We start from the raw sequence: 21,769 nt of genomic DNA on the forward strand, positions 1-21,769 counted from the left end.
GGTGCTTCACGGCTGAGCACCGGAAAGTGCGTTTTCACATTTCACTCCTGCAGGTCTTTGAACGCATCTCAGTGACCCGGCTTGACCCCGCCGCTGCACGGAGGAGCGTGCAGGGCATCAGTCGACACACACACACACACACACACACACACACACCTCCTGGCGGAACCGCACACTCCGGTGTCCCACAGCTGAACTTCAGAGCAGAGGAACATGCAGATGATCTTCTCTTTTTATCTCCCCCATGAATTGGCTGGATGTCCTCGGCGGGAAATACGTCACGTGTTTTTAGAAATTTAATTTAAACTACATTGTTGATTCTCCGCGATGATTCATTATTTTTCATTATCTTGCTATTTCGAGTGTTTCACATCAAATATTAAGGGGGATTTGTTTTTCACGATATCTCAAATCCTCCTCGCCAGGTTCCGGACCTCCGTGAGGAATTCCGCGCCACTCCGACGGCCGCGGCGTCCTGCGCATGACTTCAGGTACGGAGAAACGACGCGAAAGCGAAGGCGAAGAAGTCGAGGACGGGTTTTTCCTCTTTATCGTCTGCCGATCTCGTCCTCTCATGGGGTTGGAACGCCATCGCCGTCGGCCGCATTGCAATGAAAATGTGCGTTTTGTGGTTTTCCGGCGCCTCAAGGTTTCTCCTTGAATGCGTAAAAAGAGGGAAAACCCGGCTTTACTCCCTCCGTCTGCCCATATTGTCGGCGCAGCCGGCCAGACACGTCGTGCCGGCTGCAGCAGCGAGGGGTTCGCGCACATTGTGATTCCCCCCCGGCTGCTTAAGAGGACACAATCAACCCCCCGCCTCCCCGCCTCCCGGATTTTGGATGCATCGTCATTATTACACAAGCAGCAAATCGGATTACAGTTGCAGTTCGGGACACAGCTGCGGCCTCGGTTTGGTGGAGTTGAAATCAAAGTCTTACCTGGTCCACAGCTGGGAAGGCGGGTTCGCCAGCTGCGCTCGGGCGACAGCCGAGCATCCCGGCGCTCAGACTCGCGCGGGTTTTTAAAACGATCCCGACTCGGTTCTATCGACCGATATCCCTTTCTCGCAGTCGTCTGCCCATCGACGCGACAGAACGTCACGCTCCTCTCTTTTTTTCTCACACGTTCGGGAAAAGAGCTGAAGATGCTGGAGAATATGACCTTAAAATCCAATAAACGCTTGAATCCCCCTCGAAGATGAATCGGCCGAGCACAAAATGTGGACACCCGAAGCTTCACAATGGCGGCCGGGCCATAATATTTCTTTTCTTATTCGACCATCGTGGCGTTATTGCGCCCCCCCCCTCCTCCCGAAGAGGGTCTCCATTATTCACAGAAAAGAGACATCAAGCCTGCTTGTCAATCACGTAATTGTTCCCGCATCGAGCCTCTGTATCGTCTGTTTAAAAAGGGGAATTAAAGAGATGCTGATGCATTGTAGCAGCACACTATTCTTAACTGCGTTGTGACAGAAAAGATAATAAGCTATTGACACAGTGGGATCTGTAGCCAGCGGAATAGTAGATATGGATTATTCTCTTTCGTGTTTTCCAGCCGATGAACAAAATGAACAGCACTTGAATGAATTGTTTTGTTTAAACGGTATAATTTGCTCCGGAGGGCCCCGCCGCCATCTATTTGATGCGAGGGCCGGCTCGAGCCAAAGAGACGCCTTGGCCTCCATTTGCACCTGAAAACCCCTTTTAATCACGTCAACGCATGAACTCAACCTTTCCGCCGGAAAACAATAAACAATGCGGTCGTTTCCCCGCCGCACACGAACGCCGCCCCCCCCCCCCCCTCCCCCCACGCGTCTCCCAACGCCGGCTCTTCCACATCAGATGATCTCGGTGTGACGGGGCGCAGAGCAGGAAAATGTAAATCACTTTCTTGTTCATTAATTATGCTATAAAAATGTAAATCGCTTTGGTGACAAAAATACAAATGGGACGAGAGTAAGGGAGGACGTATAAAAGATTCATCGTCTAAAAGTATGGCTCTTTCTGAGGGAGCTCGGAAAGAGGAAGAGGTTTGGAGCTCGGGCTCGACGCCGGTATAAGATAAGACGAGATAAACTTTATTGATCCCCATAGGGGAAATTCTTTCGTCATAGCAGCGTAACAGTTATAGTGTCTATAAATATAAACAGAGTTAGAAGATAGCAAAAGACAACAACAAGGATAAGAACGGACAACAGAATGGAAAAAAAAAACCAGCAAGGGTGAAATTGGACAACCGAAATGACGACAACGAGGAAACGAGGCTAGGAACGTAAACAGAGTGACGAAAGCGATGATAAAAATAAACAAAAATCAACAGGATTAAAATGGGATGAGACCAACACGGATAGAAATAGACAACTGCATTAGGGCATGACGAATGTGTGAGGTAGTGAGGTTGTGTTAGCGCACCTGTGCCCAACTCAGCCAATCATAGGATACGATTACGCTACGCAGCCAATCACGGCATCGATAGTATTTGCGCACGCCCATACACGCTATATAACAATAACAACAATGGCGGCGTTGGGTGACGCTAATGCTAACATGCTAACCCCTTATGATGGCGAAACGAGCAGTGAATGCGATCCGTCCACTCACTAAAGCAAAGTAAAAAAGAAATGCGAGTCTTTTAAATTGGAATGGCTGTCGGAGTTTGTGCAAATACAAGAACAAGCGGTGAAATTGAGTGAGATTTGCAAAACATGCAGCGAAGCTAAAGTAGTAAGCTAGTTTTCTGATGCAAAAATATGGACTAAATGGAAGCTATGCACGGGGTCGGGGAATCTCCAGAAACCTGATTTCTACCTCTTTGTTTCCCACTGACCCGTCACACGAGCGGTCGCTGTCAGGACCTGTCGCCACAGCAACTAACCGGCGGTCTCCCCCGAGGCGGCGCGGGGGATGAGGAAGTGCGGCGTCTGTAAAGTGGAGGGTGTTATTAATCAAACTACATCGTCATTATTATTTCATGCCGGGTGTCAGCGTGGAGAACATTCGGAGCCGACTCGGATCAGAGCCTCCGCGACGACGTCGCGTTCAAATCCAACTCGAAGGGGAGTCGCTTTATCTGACAGCGGACTTTCTTTTTCCTCCTCTGATGTTTTCACTCAACATTAATTCAGACATCAGGATCTGCTCGTTGACGGATCACGGAGCGCACGGAGCTGCCCGACTCACGTGCACGCAGGCCTTGATCAGCCCCTCTGCGCTAAGTCCAATCCCACATAAGCCGAAAGCAGGGCTGCGCAATAAAAAACACCCAAAGCCCCACCGGTGGGAATGAAAGGTCATATCTTGTTTTTAAAAGATCACCTATAATTCACTATTTATTGCTGCCAGGAGCAAAGAAAACAGAAATCCACGGAGGGTTTTCATAAAAAACCCACAGACAAAATGATTCCATGTATGCCTTATTCTTACCGAATATGGTGTTTGCTGCACATATCTGTGCACGTGTAATGTCTGGCATCACCAGTGGGCTGCGGTGAGGCAGGCGAACGGCGCGCCTCACTCTTCGCAACTGTTTTGTCATCGCCCAGCACAAGAAACTACCAAATTGTTCGCATTGTGAGGCAGAAGTAAAACACTTAAATTTTCTCAAAAATCGTCCGTGCGCCTTATGTATGAATTCTTGTTGTGCTTACTGACCTCCAACCAGTTCTATGTGGTACACTGTGCTCAAAAATCTATCAAAATGCTTTAGTGCGATGTCGGTTAGCTATGAAACAGCTCTGCTCGATCGATTGTCGGACCGTTCCCACCTGACACGGGGACGTCGTATTAAAGTCGCCCCATGGTCGAATATGAGTCGCAGCGTCACACAACGTTAGATAACTAATTATGTAGCGCTCGAATACAACGTTGTTCCAACCTCACGCTAACTTCAGGTCTATTGCTGGCAACGACAAACCAATTGGAACAGTACTTGTATGCTTACCTCTAGTACTTGTATGCTTATCTCTGCCACTTTTTGTAGTAGCGGTACGTGCTGTACTTTGACAGAATATTATTGAGGAACCCCAAAAATGGCACCTGTTAAGAGACATGCTTACAAAGTGGAATTCCAACTCAAGGCAATCGGTCATGCGAAAGAATTCAACATGAATGAATCAATGGTGCGGAAGTGGAGGAAGCAAGACGATGAAGTGCGCCAAATAAAGAACACCAGACAGTTTCTGAGGGAACAAAGCGAGATGGCCACAGTCAGACCACAAAATTGAAGAGTGGGTTATTGAAAGACTTGAATAAAGCTCAACTAAATTGACTATTTTGTTTTACTTTATATACCGTATGTTTTATCACGCGCCTCATAATGTTCATTGTTGTTGTGCCCTATTCCACAAAATACAGTAGTAACACACACACAAAAAACACTATACATTGGAAATGTAGTTCATCTAGCAAATGTATTTTAACATTTTAGAGACAGTGATATGATCTAAGTGCAGAGCATGCAAGAGGTCGGCGCTCATTGAGTAATCTACGTTGAGGCACAGCAGTCCGCGGCCTCACCGCACATCTCTTCTCAGTATTTGAACAGTAAATGTGAAAATCCAGCGATCTAAAACCGGTGAAGTTAAATGAAAAATACCTTTATTGTGCAAATCACTGATAAATATAAACATTTAATTGTTTTTTTTCATTTTCCTTTTTTTTCTTTCCAAGATTTGGCAAGTGAGGCACGACCTCTCCTGCCTCCCCTGACTGCAAATCACTGGGCATCTCAGTATTTTGCTGTCTGGTTGCAAGATCTTATTCATCCATTTATTTATTTTCTTTAGAGTTTATCCTTCGGTCGGGATGGCGGTTGATGCCGGAGCCTATCCCAGCCGTCATTGGACGAGAGCTGGGGTTCACCCGCCAATCACAGGGTTACATGTACGTAGATATGAGCAACACTTGACTTTCTTATTCATGCCTATGGACGAGTGAGGGACTTCTGTTAACTTACCGGGTGTTTTCAGCCTCGGGGAGGATCCGGGGTGAAAAGACGCAAGGGGAACACGTGGACTCGACCCAGCATCTCCTTGCTGTGAGGTGAGGCAACGACGTATGCATCGTATTTATACACATCTTGGGACGGAAAAGACATATGGAAGTTAGGCTGTCGGCGTTAATAAAGAGTACTCAGGAAAAAAGGCCCATGAAATCAAATGAAAGCACATTAGCGAAAACTGGCACTTTAGCCGGGTGAGACAAAGTAGGTAGCAATAATTGAATAAATGCGCTGCTCTTGAAAGTCCAATATTTGGTTCTGAAATATAACGTCCCGGAGACCTTGTGTGCGCGCTTAAGTGCTGCACTTGACGGTTTTAACAACATTGAGAAACCTGTAGATTATGAAGAAAATGACGCGGGGAAGATGAAAATAGGACTGACGTTCCCTGAACATTTTTATCTCATTTGATCACAGTGTGATGCGACTGCGCATGCTGTTTGCCTCCGGATCTCCGCGGGAACCCATAACCAGGACTAATTAAAACAGCATAGACTGGAGAGGAACGTATTTATCGGGTAAAGGTAACCGGATGGCGGCGTAGCGGATGTATTTTAATCAGAATGCCGCCCGGGCGGGTCCGGGAGGCCGCGGAGGGACTTACAGGACCGAGGCGCTCTGCGCTAATTAGCGGTGTTAATAGCCAAGTAGCTGCTCTGATATCAGGCAAATTGGACGGGGAACCAGAGCGGCGACGCCACAAAACATGTATTTTTCTACAGGCGCTTGCCTGTTCCAATTTGAAAGGAAGTGAAATCAATGCAGGAGCGTGAGAGAACTCCCGTGCAAAGAGTGTTCCCGTCTTGCCCCGAGTCCTCCGAGCTCCAGGGCCGCCTCGATTCTGCACAACATGTTCCTCCCTTTGTCTTCCACGAGAGCAGATAACTGAAGGACACGTGTGTGTGAAATGGGGGGGGAGGGCTGGAAATAACATCGCACTTATCAAGCTCTCCCGGCCGGATGCATGCGGAGACCATCAGCCGGCTCCTCGCCGCTCTCCGGGAGCTCGGATGGTGTGAGATTACTTCTCCGTGGCGCCACCATCGAAACCACCTCCACTGTGAATCACACAGCCGTCCGCAAAAAGGTCACCTTGGACAGGTGAAGACAAGTAAACCCCCGCCAGCCGCGGACTCCCCTCATCTGCTTTCCGGCTAACGTGCCGCTGCTCCGGCGGCTCTGCTCGGTCATTTGTCACCGGGGTTTCGGCGCCGGTGAAATGCAATCGTCCGCCTGAAAAAAAGGGGGAAAAGGGGGTGATTACCGTGGGTTGTTTGTCATGGCGGGAATGGGACGGTGGGCGGCGGGCTGAAAGTGAGGATGATTGGTTGCTTTCAAAATGGATTTGTTTGAAAAACAACAGAAGGTGCGCTCGGGGCTCGAAGGCTCGCGTAGAAATGTGCGCGCGGAATGAAACCGAAAACCACTGATGAAAAGATTTTGTCATTTAATCGAGAGACGGTGCCAGCCGAGGTTTTTCTTTTTTTTTTTTTTGTTTGTTTTCTTCCTCCTGCTGTTAATTGGAGAAAAATATAAGGAAGTGGAACTCAGAGACAAAGCTGGCATCTGGAGAGAGGATGAGACTTTTCATTGAACCGAGTCCACGTTTTATTTCGGTGAGTTAAACCCGGCAAACTCACTTCACAAACTCAGGCGTTCCCTGACGAAAACAAGCCTCCATCTGCCGCTCGTACGTTAGACTCTCCATTTTTCAGCGTTACATTGTCAGGAGATTTCATGCGTATTTCCCCTGGATTACCAGAGAAGGGCCATGGATACCCGCCAATTATTACCCATCTATCTAAATTTATCTATAAAACATGCAAAGAGGTGCAAAGTAAAGAGGTGACGATCCGCTGTGAAGTCATGAAAAAAAAAAAAAGCACGACGGAAATATAAATCTAATATAGGACGGTGGTGTGGCGCTGTGGTTGGTGGTTCCTCCACACAGCGAGAAGGTCAACGGTTGGATTCTGACAAGGAAGGACGAAATCCTCCTCTCTCACACCAACTAACTTCATATCCTCTCTCATTACATCTATAAATCTTCTCTTCGGTCTTCCTCTGGACCTCCCATTCCAGCATCCGTCTACCAATATATTCCCTGTCCCTCCTCTGTTCATGACCCAACCAAAACATCTACCATGTGCCGTCCCTCTGATGGACTCATTTCTGATCCTCTCCATCCTGGTCGCTCCCATAGAGAACCTCAGCATCTTCATCTCCAAGACCTCCAGCTCTGCTTCCTGTCTTTTGGTCATTGTCACTGTTTCTCAACCATACAGCATCACCGTTGTCCACCTTTCCTTTCATTCTGGCTGATAGTCTTCTATCTCTTCGTACCCTTGACACTTTTCTCCACCCGTTCCAACCTCTTCACCTCTTTTCCACACTCTCCGTTGTTCTGGACTGTTGACCCCAAGTACTTGAAATCCTCCACCTTCTTGATCTCCACTCCCCGTAGCCTCACCGTTCCACCCGGGTTCCTCCATATATTCCGTCTCGCTGTTCCTAACCTTCATTCCTCTCCGTTCCAGAGCATACCTCCACCTCTCTAGATGTTCCTCAACCTGTTCCCTGCTCTCACTACAGATCACAATGTCATCTGCAAACTGATGATTCCCCCAAAATCAGGTTTGTTTTTACGATCGTCTTCTTGTGGTAAATCGGACATGAAGATGTTTCACCCCTCATCTTCTTCTTCGGTTCTTCAATAACTGTTATGATGGCTTGTTAAAAACTCCCCACAGGCCATTAGAACTGAAGAAACCTATGGGATGGGGGGGTGAAACGTCTTCAAGTGAAGAAATTCAAGTCCGGTTACCACAAGAAGAAGATTTTGACAAGAATTCACCGTGACCCGGATGACAGACGATCCACAGACGTATTGTCTCTACAGCATCTTGTCCTGTATTTACTGAATCTATATGATCTGTGGATGACAGGCTGAATAGTTTTATGTCTCTATATCAGGGGTGTTCAACTCATTTTCCCCGAATGCCTCATCAGCATCGTGGTTGTACAGTATACATTAAAAATGTATAAATGTAACTAATTGTAATGTGAAATGTAACTACTCCTTTATGTTAAATAACTCTGAATTTATTCGTCCTTCAAATCCAAAATGTTACATATGCATTTGCATAGATGGAAAAAAAATGTTTACTAGTTGCTCTGTTCCAAAGCTAGCTTCGCTTTCACTGCTGCAGTCTGCTGACAATTTGTTGTTTACCCGAAGGCTAACTTTAGCCTACTTAGCTCAAAATGGCGACGTTGATTGTACTCTTTGACAACCGACGCTACTTCATAACACAAAACACATAGCCGTTTTTCTCCTTGAAGCACAAACGTAGATCGGCCTTCCCGTCTTTCTTGAAACAGCCTTCCATCTGCATCGACTTTTCTCTTCCTGGACATTCAGGGATCATTTGTATTTCTCAATTCCACTGGTTGAAAATATGGCATTGATGCGGATTCACTGCAAGCTAACGGCGGGATGCCGTCACTTTGCAGGTAACATGATCGCCATGAATTATCGGAAATGTAGTTTACGGTCAAGCATGCGTTTGACTGATTTATTTTAAGACAATCAGACCTTTTAGGACGTTCTAGCGGGCCACATTTGGCCCGCGCGCCTTGAGTTTGACACATTTCCTCCATATGACAAGTTCATGAATGATTGACTGAATGGTTGTACGTCTATATGACGTGTGAATGAATGAGAGAGCAAATGGTTACATCTGCATTTGACGTGAATGTGCATGAATGGTTTTACATTTCGAGAGTCCATCAACCCCGAGTTCAGGATAACCGCTATAGATAATCAAGATTCAGAAACAAGATTCAGTTAGGATTGACACATGAAAAGCCTTGAAATGCATCTTAAGTTGAGAAAAAAAAAAAAAAATGAGGTAGAACAGCATGGATTGAAGCCAGCTGCTGGAAAATCAACAAGAATTAACTACAAAGCTTTTCAAAATAAAAGTAGGGGAGGAAAAAAAAAAAAATTGTGCTTTTCCTTCAAAACTGCTCTAAACGTTTGAACAAGAAGTGGAAAGTTTTTCTTTTTACTTGTCAAGCAGAGGAGGGGGGTAATCTCAAATGGGTCACCGTGCTTTTTGAATCCAGGCGTGGGCGCAGACCATCTCAGCCCCTTTCATAAATTCACTAAAAAGCGCTGAGGAAATAATTGTGGTATGTTAAAGCGGGCCCTGCTCTCCGTGTCGTTAAACCCATCCGGAGGATTCTACCATAAAAGCACGTCAGCTCAGGTTTCAGGACGGCTCTCCTTTCGGCTCCGTCATCGTCGCAGAGATTTTTTCATTTTGTTGTTTTCCCCCTTTCTCCGAGACGTCCGGAGTGGACCGTCCAGGCAAAACAGAACATGTAATTAAGACATAATCTGTCCATATTCTTCCGCAGCCTCTTCGAAAGAAAGGGAGAGAGAGAGAGAGTGTCAGCTGTGTCAAAAACCCATTTCCTCTTATTTCTCCTCTGCAGCCACATCCTGTGGTGCCCTGGTCCGGGGCGCCCACTTGTCTCTGATGCTCGACGGCAGGCCGGAGTCGAGGCCCAGGTTTATCTCATTGACGTCAGACTAATCACACCCTGCCCTCCTTCTCCCTCTCTCTTTTCACCGAGCTTTCCTCCTTCTTTGCTTCTTTCAGGCTGTCAGATCAGAGGTGAGAATCTCAGATCCTCCCCCCTCCTCTTTCCCCGGCTCATCGGAGCCTCTGCTTTGTGGCGAAGATGACAGATCCGCTCTCGCCGTCAACAATCGCTTTCGCTGGAAACTGGAGTCAGAGATGTCGGGCTCCTGGAAGAAATGATGGAAACGCTTCCGAGGACGCCCGCGGGTCTATCCACGACACGTTTCGTTCAAATCTCGGATGAGTAGACCGTGCCTTAAATCATCCAAAACAGGGGGGGAACATTTTATAAATGTCATACTGTAAAAACAGCAGCGTACAAGGAAACATTGGAAAATATGGAAAATTAAATATATTACATGACATTGCATTTGGCAGACGCTTTTATCCAAAGCGACTTACAATAGAGGACATAGGGACTGCAAATACACTTGCAAATATACAGAACAGTAATATTATCACTCATGTGCAAAAAAATGGAAACCAGCAGCAGTAATGCAAGCCGGTATGTGGATGAGTGGATGCGTGAATGTCTGTTGGCTGCAGAACCGGCTGTTAAACGGTCTTTTAACGATTAAAATAGGGTGTTGGAAAAAGCGAAGCGTGTAAACTGGGGTAAACATGGATTTTCTGCACAGGTTTCATGGGAGCCGGCTGACAGTGAGCCGTTGCAGGTTCTCACAGGTCGCCATCCGAGCACATGGAGGACCATAAAGAACCAGACGACGTCACCCTTCAAACACACACACACACACACACACACTGTTAAATTAATCTCAGGCCTGCTCCGGTGCATGTTACTGGTTTGTAGAGGGATGGAAACCTTGTATCTACATACGCAAAGGTCACACGCTGACAGTTTTTGTGAAGTTAAACAAATTGATGGAGGCGTTGATCGGATTATCTGGGTGGACTTTCTTCTCAGACCTACCGACGGGGAAACACCTCCATCGGAATTGACACCAAAATGTCGGCTGCTCTCACGGGGACCTTTTGGAAAGTGAGAGGCCAAAAAGTGAGTTTGAATGCAAGAAAAACAAACGGCCGTGTTTGAAAATGCTTTTTCCCCCTCCTTGTAGCAGTTCAGTGCATCTTTACTCAGCTATAACAAAGACTGATAGTTAGCGCTAATAGATAGACAGATAGATCGATTGGTAGCATCTCTTATTATGTGCGTATATGTATATATAATGAGATGGATATAAAATGGTTATAAATACCGAATGAAATGAATATGATTTATACAAAATGGGGTGGATGTAATATATAAATTATTACGTCCATCTCATTAAACACACACGCACACTCACATACGCATACATATATATAGATATGCTGAAAGAGATGAAAATGATTATAAATACAGAATGAAATTAATATGATATATTTACACAAGGTGGTGTTGATATGCTATATATGTATATATTTATATATAAATTGAGACAGGTATAAAAATGGTTATATATACATAATGAGAAGAATATGAAATATCTACACAAAATTAGGTGGATATTATAAATATATGTACAGGTTGAGGTGAAAAAGCTAGTAAGAATAAACTGACATTTGAATTATACTTATGTAGACTACACCCTTTATAAAGGCTTACTCAGTTATTAGCGAATTAGGTTTTGTGTGGGCATTAATAAGTTATTGATAAGAATGAGAAGGAAAAGAATAATTCTAACCAACAATTCCTACAACATGTGAGATTTCTAACAATAATTCAAACCACCAGCTTCTTTTTTGATATCCATTTTCCCTCCTGGCATCTGGGGATTAGGCAGATCTTTCAAGTGTTAAGTCCCTGAATATGAAGCAGCTCTTGCAGTAGAGACGTACACTTGCAGACTCTGTGAGTTTCTTTTTTCTATTGTAATTTATTTCACAAGTTAAACCGAAACTGAAAGTGCGTGTTTTTGCCAAACCTCAGCAGCATCAAATGGAGGTCCATGGGACATCGATTTGTTTGACGTATAAGGCGTAGTGCACTCAGAGGCACAAGGTAAAGCTGTGAAGGCTATCTTCTTCTCTTTGAAAACCGCATTTCCTCTTCGAAAAGCAATTTCCTACCCTCTATCAAATCCAAAATAACTAGTGTGCGTGGAGGCGAGGGAGGTGGCGCGTCACTGTCAACTGTCAACGCGACGCGTACTAATAAAGTTGATTCAAAATCCAAGATGGCGGCGCTCACGGAGTAGTCGTGCTCCTCGCGAAACACGGTCGTTTCCATCAAATACACCGTCTCATGTCGTCTGCGGATCCTACCGGGGGCTTCGTGTTCCTCTGACCGGACGGAGCGAGTGGAGGAAGAGGAGTCGAAACACGTAAGTCAAGAGAAACAACGTCGTCTGCTTCAACCTTTACCGTCACGGGAGGCGGAAGGAGCTCAGGTAGATGTCAACACGAGTTGCGTGTCGTGTCTTTCTGTCTCTAAAGCTGTTCACCGTGTTAGCTTGTATCGCTAAAGAAAATGCGTTTCTTGAGGAATATTCGTCCATTTATCGATTACGTGGCTGACCATTTGCTGGTCACTTCTTGCAACACTGCATGGGACACACACGTTACATCAGTGTGTGGTTTAAAATGATGCAGAACAGACTTGCCATATTATTATTAGTACTATAACTAGTTGTTCGTATTATCCTTTCGGAAGACTATGGGAAGACGAGAGAGAAAGAGGACATGAAGGTGGTTGGCGTGAGACAAGATGCAGAGGAGAGGGTTAGACGGAGGCAGGTGATTGGCTGTAGGTTAGACGGAGGCAGGTGATTGGCTATAGGTTTGATGAAGGCAGGTGATTGGCTGGGGGTTAGACGGAGGCAGGTGATTGGTTGTTGGTTAGAAGAAGAAAGTTCTCTGGGTCAGTGTCCAGATCCTCAAAACCTTGTGAAAAAAGTTTAGTATTTAAAAAATGATCTTTTTTTATGTTTATGATCACTGGGTATATTAATGACATCGTTATAAAATGCTGCATAATAATTTTAACAACATTAAAATACAGCATTTGCAGTGCAGTCTCACTTGGGATGCTAAAGTATCCAAAGATTTTTTTTTTTTTTTTTTTTTTTTACAAAAGTTTGAGCAGCTTTCAGCAAAGTCCTTTTAGTTTTCAGTTTGTCAAATTCCACACATTCGGTCCCGACGAATGTCGGGTCGGAAGCTGGCGTGAAGCTTATTTTCCTGTCTATTACAATTAGAATTTCTTTGAGATCTCCATTACAGTATTGAAGCTAAATGTACACTCATCACTCCACACCGGGGTCATTGAGCATTCAATCGTAGCAGAATGAAGAAAATCACTACTTGGTTGAGTCATTTGGAATGAAGCATCAGCAAATTAAGTAAATTGTACAGAAATTGATGTCACAAAGAAGATGTTCTGTGTCATTGTGCAGCCAGAGTGGTGTTCGGGAAACGTGTTGAGTCTTTTTGCAAGATGCCCCGAATGGATGATCCCACCAGTAGCCATAGAAACATTTTCTGCATCTCTCACCTCGGCCCACTCGGTTCCTCCGCCAGACTTCCAAACAGCCCACCCGAGGGAGGGACGAGCTGCGGTGCAGCGCCGAGGTTTTAGTCTTGCGGATTTGGTGGAAAACAAAAAACACCTTCTCATGAGTGGATGGGCGGCTGAGAGGGGAAGGAAGGGAGGATAAATATTGTAACCTGACAAATAGGTGACTCCTGAGACTGTTTAGCTGCAATGACTGCAAACTCCTTCCATGTAGATTGCAGATCTCGCATCCAAATCATGAAGTTACGCTACATTGCTAACACAACGACGGCCTCTCAGCTGCCAGAGAACGAAAGTAGCTTCACGGTTTGCTAGGCGGCTGATAAGCGGGTGTGATTAGCAGGTCTGTTGCTAATTGATGCTGCTTGTCTTGGAGAATATAAGGTGGAGACTTCTAATCCCCCCCGGCTTCCTGTCTGGAAATGTAGCGTGAAACCGAGGCTGTTGAACAGCCGTTTGACGAGATGCACAAGTAAGTCAAGGTATAGAAACAACAAGATTTCAACCTGTATGCAGGGGAAAGGTGCGTTTCAGGCCCATATCTGCTGATAAGGGCAAACCGTTATTGTAGTTTGGCATCAAAACCAGGCTCAAGTCTTCACCCTGTCGGGTCTGGAGGTCCATCGTTGAATTTGCCGGCGTCTTTTTATCGTTAGCGACTGGTCTGTCTACTTTTTCCTGGTTCAACGTAGGCATGTATCTCACCCGCCTCTGTGCTCTTTTTCACAGAAAAATCCTGTATTTATCGCAAACATCCCACAATGCAGGTGTCTGGCTTCATCTAATGCTGCACAGCCTCCGATAACCAGTGTATATTTACCTCATTTACATGTTTATCTCAGCCTGGTGTCTGGCAGCGGAGATTATCACACACACACACACACACACACACACTCCTGACGCCTCGGCTGTGTGAGATGCAGATGCATCACCGCCGTGGAAATATCCTCCGGACCGGTCAGTACGACGGCCGGTGGTTTTCTCTCGCCATAGGCTGTACGTGCGTCCCAGGTTGCCTTGGAAACTGTGTTTGCGTGTGCGTTTTATGTCAAAGTGAAGAAGTATATTTAGGTCAGACAGCGCAGTTAACTGCACGACCTATATCCAGCCTTACATGACGTCTCAGACAAAAATCCACTCCGGATAATCCAGCTTTTGACAATACAATCATCTATTTGGCGTCACCTCACCCCCGTCCGTCCCGTCTTTTCCAAAATGACAAACTTCAGAGTTATTGTGTCTGATTGTGCCGAGGAAGACGAGGTTCTCTGGGCGGAGAAGCGGATGATGATATTCAGAAGGCTGTTTTCCATAGTGATGTTTATCAGGACGTCTGCTTTGTGGCGGAAGAGCCACTCGTCCCTCCCGTGGTATCGGGGAGCCGTTTTCGCTTTTATTTAAATGTCAAATCAGCGTCATGCCATCTCAACCTTTTAAAGTTCGATTGCGGTGATGAAAGATTTTTCTTTCCCGAGTTTCGATCCCTCTGCCGTGGCGTTTTTGGGTTTACACCTTGATATCTTATCCAATTCTGTCATCATGATATTCAGTTTTGTTTTGCTTTCTTTTTTTTTTTTTTTTTAATGCATTTATATTCTCCTCACTTTGCACAAAAGAAGCAGCTTTTTAAATAATTATTAAACATTTAATAATAATAATTTTTATGTGAGAAATTTAAATTGAGAAAACATTGCAATTTAAAAATTTACATTTTTTTAATTTCAACTTTAAAATAACGAATAATCATATAAATGTATTGGCATTATTTTATATGTAATCATCCATACCAAATTAAAAAAAAGGGAAAAAAATAGGGAGTTTTTTTTAAATTCAATAATGATTGAAAATACTTGTTAAGATAGTCAAAGAAAATTGTTTTGCGGGCCGGATATGGAGACTCCACACAGAAAGGGAATCCAACTGCGGACCTTCTTGTTTGAGGTGGTGTTGCCAGGCAGGAAATTAGTCAGATTTTAATAATACAGAGATATATAGATATATAGATATATATATGTTTACGCCCTTATGTTTAAGCCCTGATTTCCCCTCCGGTGTTTGCCTGTGTGAATGTAAGGCCACAACCCGCCTGGAACGAACATATTTTTTAATCTTTATCCTCTTTATACTAATCTCTAAGGCTCTTAACTATTTATCGACGCTTCTGTCTGCGACCGTATTTGGCTTTTTTGTCTCGTTTGACTCTCCAACGCCGAAACCCCGATGACGTCCCGCACCTTCATTCCGATTTCACGCGGAATTACGAGAAACGCGAAAGTAAATAATTAACGTCTCGGTTCGGCTGCGTTCCTGCGTTTAATATGTGCCTCAAATCGCTTCATCGGATTATTTTCCACGTTAAGAAGCAAGTAGACGAAGAAAGTTAGTTTGGTTGTTTTTTGTTTGCGTGCCAGGACCATGCAGGCGTCGCTGAGGAGGCTGGCTCTCTGGCGTCCGGTCGCGGCCCGGCCACCGTTCCCGTCCCCCGCCGCCCGCCGCCTGTCCGCGGACGCCGCGTCGTGGGAGAAGGACTATCGGACGGAGACCCGGCGGCGGGTGGAGGAGCGGTGGCGCCCTCGGATCATGGCGCAGTGGCGCGGGGACGCAGCGCTGGAGGTGGGTCCCGTTCCTTTTGCAGGAAAGCACAACTGAGCCCCGAACGTTGGGGTTTGAGGAGGTTGTTACGTCTCTTATAAACTCCCTTCTTTCAATCGGTCCTCAAATAACGTTGCTCCTCATGCGACAAATAAAAATAAATATCAAATAAAAGTCTCTTCTGGTCAAATGACTTGAGATCAGGGGTCTCAGACTGGCGGCCCTGGGAACGATGTTTTTTTTCTCACATGCATCTGGGGGTTTTAAACAGTGGGTTTAAAAAAAAAAAAAAAATGGAAAAGTAACTTTACAATGTAATTTTTTGCTTCAAAATTGGAAAAACAAAATGATTTTTTGATGATAAAACATCTAGTGACATGATTAACACAATCTTTTCTTTTTTATTTCTATAAAAAACACAAAAACGATAGCAAAAAAAAAAAGGCCGGCAAAATTAAAAAGATTGATTTAATAACCAGAATAGCCTTGTAAACATTATACCTCCTCTTATACATGCTACCAATCAATTTTCAAATAAATTCTAATAAATTGATTTGTAATTAGATTTTCTCTTTTAAGTCAACAATATTTTTGGGGTGTAATTTCATCAATTTATTTATTTTTTTAAATTCATTTTTAATATTAATTTGTTATGTAATTTTTTTTAGAGGAGCAGTTCATTACATATAAAGATTTTTATAATTTACCCGGAAAAATTACGGGCCGAGGGAGTTGCGGACGTGGACTCCGGTCTGACACTCCGGCTTTATTTTTTTTTTCCTGATGAAGATGTGAAATTCTGATTCTCTCCTTTGTCTCCCCATCATAGTGCTCCGCGGTATAATTATTTCTTTTCATTTCACCGCATCACAAACCAATGTTAAAATCCGCACCCGTCGTGGATCAACGGGGCCCAAGGTGATCTATTCAGAAGATCTGTTTACTCCCGCGTCGGAGCCGAGAGGACGGAAAAAACGAAAAAAAAACCCGACGAGCCCTCGCTTTGTCTGTTTTTAAGAACGGTAGTCGTCGACATCTGATGTTTCGACTCGCGACTAGCAGGTTTAAATGTTGCTAATCGTGCATTGGAATGATCCCCGGCTATTAGTGGCCCTGCTCCTCGTAGCCCGGGCTGATGATTTCCCCTAATAGCCCAACGGCGCGTCTGACAGTGATTAAGTGCGTTCCTGACAGCTCCGGTCCTAATTAATTTAGTGAAAAATTCATGACTCGGGCTTCCTGTAATCACGCATAAGCTAGATGTCGCCGGCGCTGGCTTTGCTGCCGCGGCAACCGCGCCCCGACCGTAAACCGTCCTTTTTCCCGCCTGTGTTCGTCTCCGCAGGGCGTCGGCAGGGAGAAGTTCTACGTCCTCTCCATGTTCCCGTACCCGTCCGGACGGCTGCACATGGGCCACGTGCGCGTCTACGCCATCGCCGACGCCATCGGACACTTCCGGCGAATGAGAGGGCATCAGGTGCGTGCGTCCTCTGCCGTCGCCATGGCGACCGAACGAGAGCGGAGTCAGTTTTTGAACTTAATTGAGTTTCTAATTAGCCCACTTCACAAGAGCGGAGATTGAGTGCGTCCCAGGCTTTTAGCTGATGGACGCGCGCTTGAAGAGCAGCCGGAGCGTTTAAAGGCCGATGAACGATAAACGTCTTATTAGTTCAAACCTACATCGCGTCTCAAATTGCGCGGGAGTCCCTTCGCCGCTAAAATACAGGCGGCGACGCCTCGAAACGTTTGACTTTTCATTTTACCGACGCGTAATAACCGGTCTTCTCGGACGGACGCCGGCCGGTAACGAGCCGAAAAGCCGTTTACCGCCGTGGAATTATGTAGCGCTGAAAAAAAAAAAAAACAATCAGCCTCTCATTCAGACTGTTTTTGCCGTATTGATTTGCAGCTTACTCTGTTTGGACAAACATTTTCTCTCCCTGCACCATATAGCTGCACGTTTACAAATCTGCCCACATTAGAAACCATATTTGTGCGTTTTTACTTCTCCTTTCTCGCACTCAGGCGCGCAGTTGGTTAACCGAGTAACATATTAACTACTGCAAAAAGAGAAGCACTGTCAGTAGCGTAATAATGCTCCAATAATGTTGCACAAGCACTTTCTAGAAGTAAGTAATTCAATTTATCCGTTAAGTTTAATGGGTGGCCGCTCCCTGCCTGTGGAGTCGCCGTGTCTCCGTGTCCTCGTGTATATAATAACTTAACGTAAATAAAAGGGCGAATTATTGTGTTTTTCTATTTGACGGTTGAGTGAGAGGGTGAATGGTTGGATGTCAAATCCCATATGAATGAGAGAGTGAATGGATGTACGTACGTGTCTAAATAACTTGTAAATGAAAGGGACAGTTATTTTGTTTTAAAGTTCCTCAGTGGAGACCAATGATAATAATAATAATAATGAAATACTATAAATAATATAATGGCAATATTGTATTTTTATAATATTATACATATTCTATATACAATATATGTTATATAATTGATAAATAAATTTGGTAAATAAATAAATATATGTTATATATTTGATAAATAAATAAATATAGTATATCATAATACTATAGCAATAATAATAATATCATAATAATTTTGTAGATATACACATATTATTATCATGATTATATAATAATAATCATGATAATAATATTATTAATTTTAATGTTAATAATCAGAATTATTTTTAGTATTTTCAATTTAATATTGAATTTTGAAACTCCTTATTTTTTTCCTTTTGTTTAATTTTGTATGGATGATTTCATACAAAATAATGTACATTTATATGATCATCAAAGATTTTTAAATTGAAATAATAGACAAAAAAAAAAAATTAAATCGCAATTTTTATTTTGTGATGATAGCTAATTGGCGCGTGCATAAAAATGAAATAAGAAATGTGGCCCGCCAGCTAAAAAAAAAATCTCCCACCCCTGAAAGGAGTGACTCTCTATGTGATGGATCCAGGATGAACCCCACCTCTCGCCTAATGACGGCTGACATCGTCTCCGTCCCCCCCCTCCGCGACACTAACCGCACCATAAATGTTACAGATAATGACCGGATGAATATTTCATTTAATTCCCATCCTGCTGATAGACGCCGGTAAACAGCATCGCTTAAAACGGCGCAGGGAAACTACTAGAGTAGAGCTTTTCACCACATCATCAGGTTCACTCAGCGGCGGCTGCAGGGTCCGTGCAGGAAGCCAACTCCGCTTAAAACGCTCACACACTTCAGCGCGCTCGCGATGCGGCTGATGATGCAACGTCGGGACACTTTCGACGCGACCCCCCCCGGGGGGATTTAAGCGCCATCGAACCGGTAACCGCTGTAGCATCCGATCCGCCGGGACGCGGGGATAGGAGAAAAAAAAACCCAGGTTGTATTACAATATCAGCGTTTTCCAACCAGTCAGTTTTAATAAAATCTCTCCTTTTTCCACGACGTGGCGGAACAAACGGCGTATTCTGGAAAAAAAACGTGACGTTCTGTGGAGCCGTAATTAGAAAGATAAACACAGAAATTAGGTCTTAAATGCAAATCGATATTTTTCAGGTGTGTGTGTGTGGGGGGGGGGGGAAATCAAACGGTTTTTTTTTTTGTTTGTTTTTTTTTTCTCGCACCCCACCGTCAAAATGAGGCGTAAATAAACTAAGAGTAAAATCGATCTCGCTCCGGCGTGTTATTGACCCGACCCGCTTTCCAATCAAAGCGCCGCGCTCGATATTCACCGCCCCGGTTTGATTCCGCTAAACGGCAAGTGTTGATGAAACGTCTGGCGAACGGCCGGCGTGCAGCTCCCTCGCCGTTCCCCGCGTCTCCTGGAGCCTCGCCGTGCACACTTTTAACAGGTGTGACCTTTAACCCCGCGGGTCACGGCGTTTTCCGGGGGGGGGGGGGGGGGGGGGAATTCGAGTCTCCGCTCAAACCCATCATCGTAAAAAAAATAAAAATGAAATAAAAAAAAATAACAACTCAGCGACTTGCTTTGAGTTGTGACTCAGAATCGGAAAAAGAGTGTTTCTACTGGCGGATAGAGGAATTAATTATTTACATTTTCAGGCAAGAAAGAAGAATGAGCTCCGTTGTAAAATTAGAAATGCGTCCAGGTTCCTGAGAGGTCACCTTGTTTTTTTTTTGTTTTTTTTTTCGGATATATATATATTTTTTTTTTTAATTATTCTGCACGGCCAGGGTGGGGAAAGTGCTTGCTAGAAAATAAAACAAACATCAAGTTGGACTGAGATCCGGGAGAAAATGGACAAACGAGACAAACCCTCAGCCTGTCTCACACAGACGGACGGAGCGTTTCGCTCAGATGTGATGTTTAGAAAAAAAAAAAACAAAAAAAAAACCTCCATCTCCTGTTCCTGTGATTTCTGCCCTCCTGCCGTCTGCACTGTATTTCTGATTGGTGTGTTTCTCAACCGTTATGTGGCGGTTTTTGCATTTTCCTTTAGAGCTTAAAGTTTTTTCCGTGCCTGTTTTTCCCCGTTGAATTTTCACAGCATCTTCTTGCTGCGAGGGAAGGAACGCCAACAACCATCGCGATGGGATTGATAATTATTGATTAAATCAAACTACGTTGTTGCTTAGTTAGTTTGATTTCACACATTTACATAATCAAGAAAAAAAAAAAAAAAGCTAACCCCCCAGGGATGTGAAAACTAGGAACCCTGATTAAATAATGAAAATACGTCCTTCGCATTTGTTTTCTAATATTTTTAGTCATCTTTTCCTTCCGTCCAAAAACGTTTGCTGCTTCTGACCCTTGGTTTGGACGGAGGAGGGAAAACAAACAAATATATAGACAAAAAACCTCCATCATTAACCGACGGCGCTGATGTTCAGAGAGGAGAAGGAAAGAGAAAACACACACACACACACACACACACACACACACACACACGGTTCCTGACATGGAAAGTTTATAACACAGCTTAAATGATGAAAAGTTTGACAACCTGAAGTCATATTTGTTTTCTTGAAGTGTGTTTGTGTGTGCGTGTGTGTGTGTGTGTGTGTGTGTGTGTGCATTCGCTGTCCTACGGCTCCCTTGGCTCGCAACGAACAAGACGTGGGAGCCGGAGATGTTGCAGCGATTATGCAAGTTTGATTCAGAATCACTTTGTTTGTTGATAACACGGAACCGGCGCCGTCCACTTCCTGTTCCAAACATCAGCCGGCGTGACGGCGGTCCACAGTGGATAAACGCCGGGATCAGCGGCGAAACGCCACTCTCGGGCCGCGCGGTCACGACGACTCCTCGTGCCGTCGATTTATCGATATCGTCTCATTAAACCGTGTTTTTAACGGCGACCATCTCCGCGTCGCTGTTGACGGAGGCTATCTTTGCTTTTGCGTCTGCTTCCCCCCGCCGAGCCTCACGCCGTCGCCGGTACTCGCCTTTTTTTTTTTTTTCCAAACGAGGCCCATGCAGTTACCAAGGATACCGATTCGTCTGAAACATCAGACCCGTTAAGAGTCGGCGCAACGATCCTCTCCAGTCCTCGACGCCGCTTCTCTTTACTCACGCCTTCCACTCCTGCACTTTTATCTCATTTCTCTCTCGGCGAGCGGAGATGCGGCGTCGCTGGAGGGGGTGGCGGGTCAACGGGGCGTCGTGGGGAGAAAACGGTGTGTGTGTGTGTGTGTGTGACTATTATTTTAAGGAATCGTTACCTTCCGACCCTCTTCCTCACGTTATATAACAGCTGTTGGGCCTGTGTGTGTGTGTGTGATGGACGACACATTATCATATAGCGGCTCTTACGCGCTGCCGTTTGGAGCGTCGGAGCTGTTTTGCTGAATAAATTATCTCTCCGGGAGCTAAATATTTCATGTTTGACTTAATGCCGGCGCAAATCCTCATCAAATACCAGAGGAGGTAATGAAAGGAGCAACTTCCCCCTCGGAACAATCAATCCTCTTAAATACACGATCGCGCCCGGAGTGCTTTAAGTGTGATTGCACTGCTGAAGGCGGCTTAATGTTCCTT

At 44.8% G+C, this 21,769-nt stretch overlaps 1 protein-coding gene and 1 long non-coding RNA gene across 2 annotated transcripts in view; both read left to right on the forward strand.

The window, feature by feature from the left end:
• Positions 1-425: 425 nt before the first annotated feature.
• LOC147229674 (uncharacterized) lies at positions 426-5,516 on the forward strand. Its single transcript, XR_015106811.1, has 4 exons — positions 426-491; positions 4,784-4,880; positions 4,967-5,039; positions 5,416-5,516. It is a non-coding gene; the product is annotated as an uncharacterized LOC147229674 (long non-coding RNA).
• Positions 5,517-11,703: 6,187 nt separating this feature from the next.
• Positions 11,704-21,769, forward strand: part of lars2 (leucyl-tRNA synthetase 2, mitochondrial) — a 38,157-nt gene continuing 28,091 nt past the window's right edge. Inside the window, exons 1-3 of the mRNA XM_086155268.1 lie at positions 11,704-11,974; positions 15,576-15,777; positions 17,102-17,233. Coding sequence (XP_086011394.1) covers positions 15,580-15,777; positions 17,102-17,233 — 330 coding nt within the window. The 5' untranslated portion in view covers positions 11,704-11,974; positions 15,576-15,579. The remainder of the gene's footprint in view (positions 11,975-15,575; positions 15,778-17,101; positions 17,234-21,769) is intronic.

This window comes from Fistularia commersonii, chromosome 11 (genome assembly GCF_037954325.1).
Source record: "Fistularia commersonii isolate RoL2024-O1a breed Wild chromosome 11, RoL_Fcom_v1.0, whole genome shotgun sequence".
NCBI classification, from domain to species: Eukaryota; Metazoa; Chordata; class Actinopteri; order Syngnathiformes; family Fistulariidae; genus Fistularia; species Fistularia commersonii.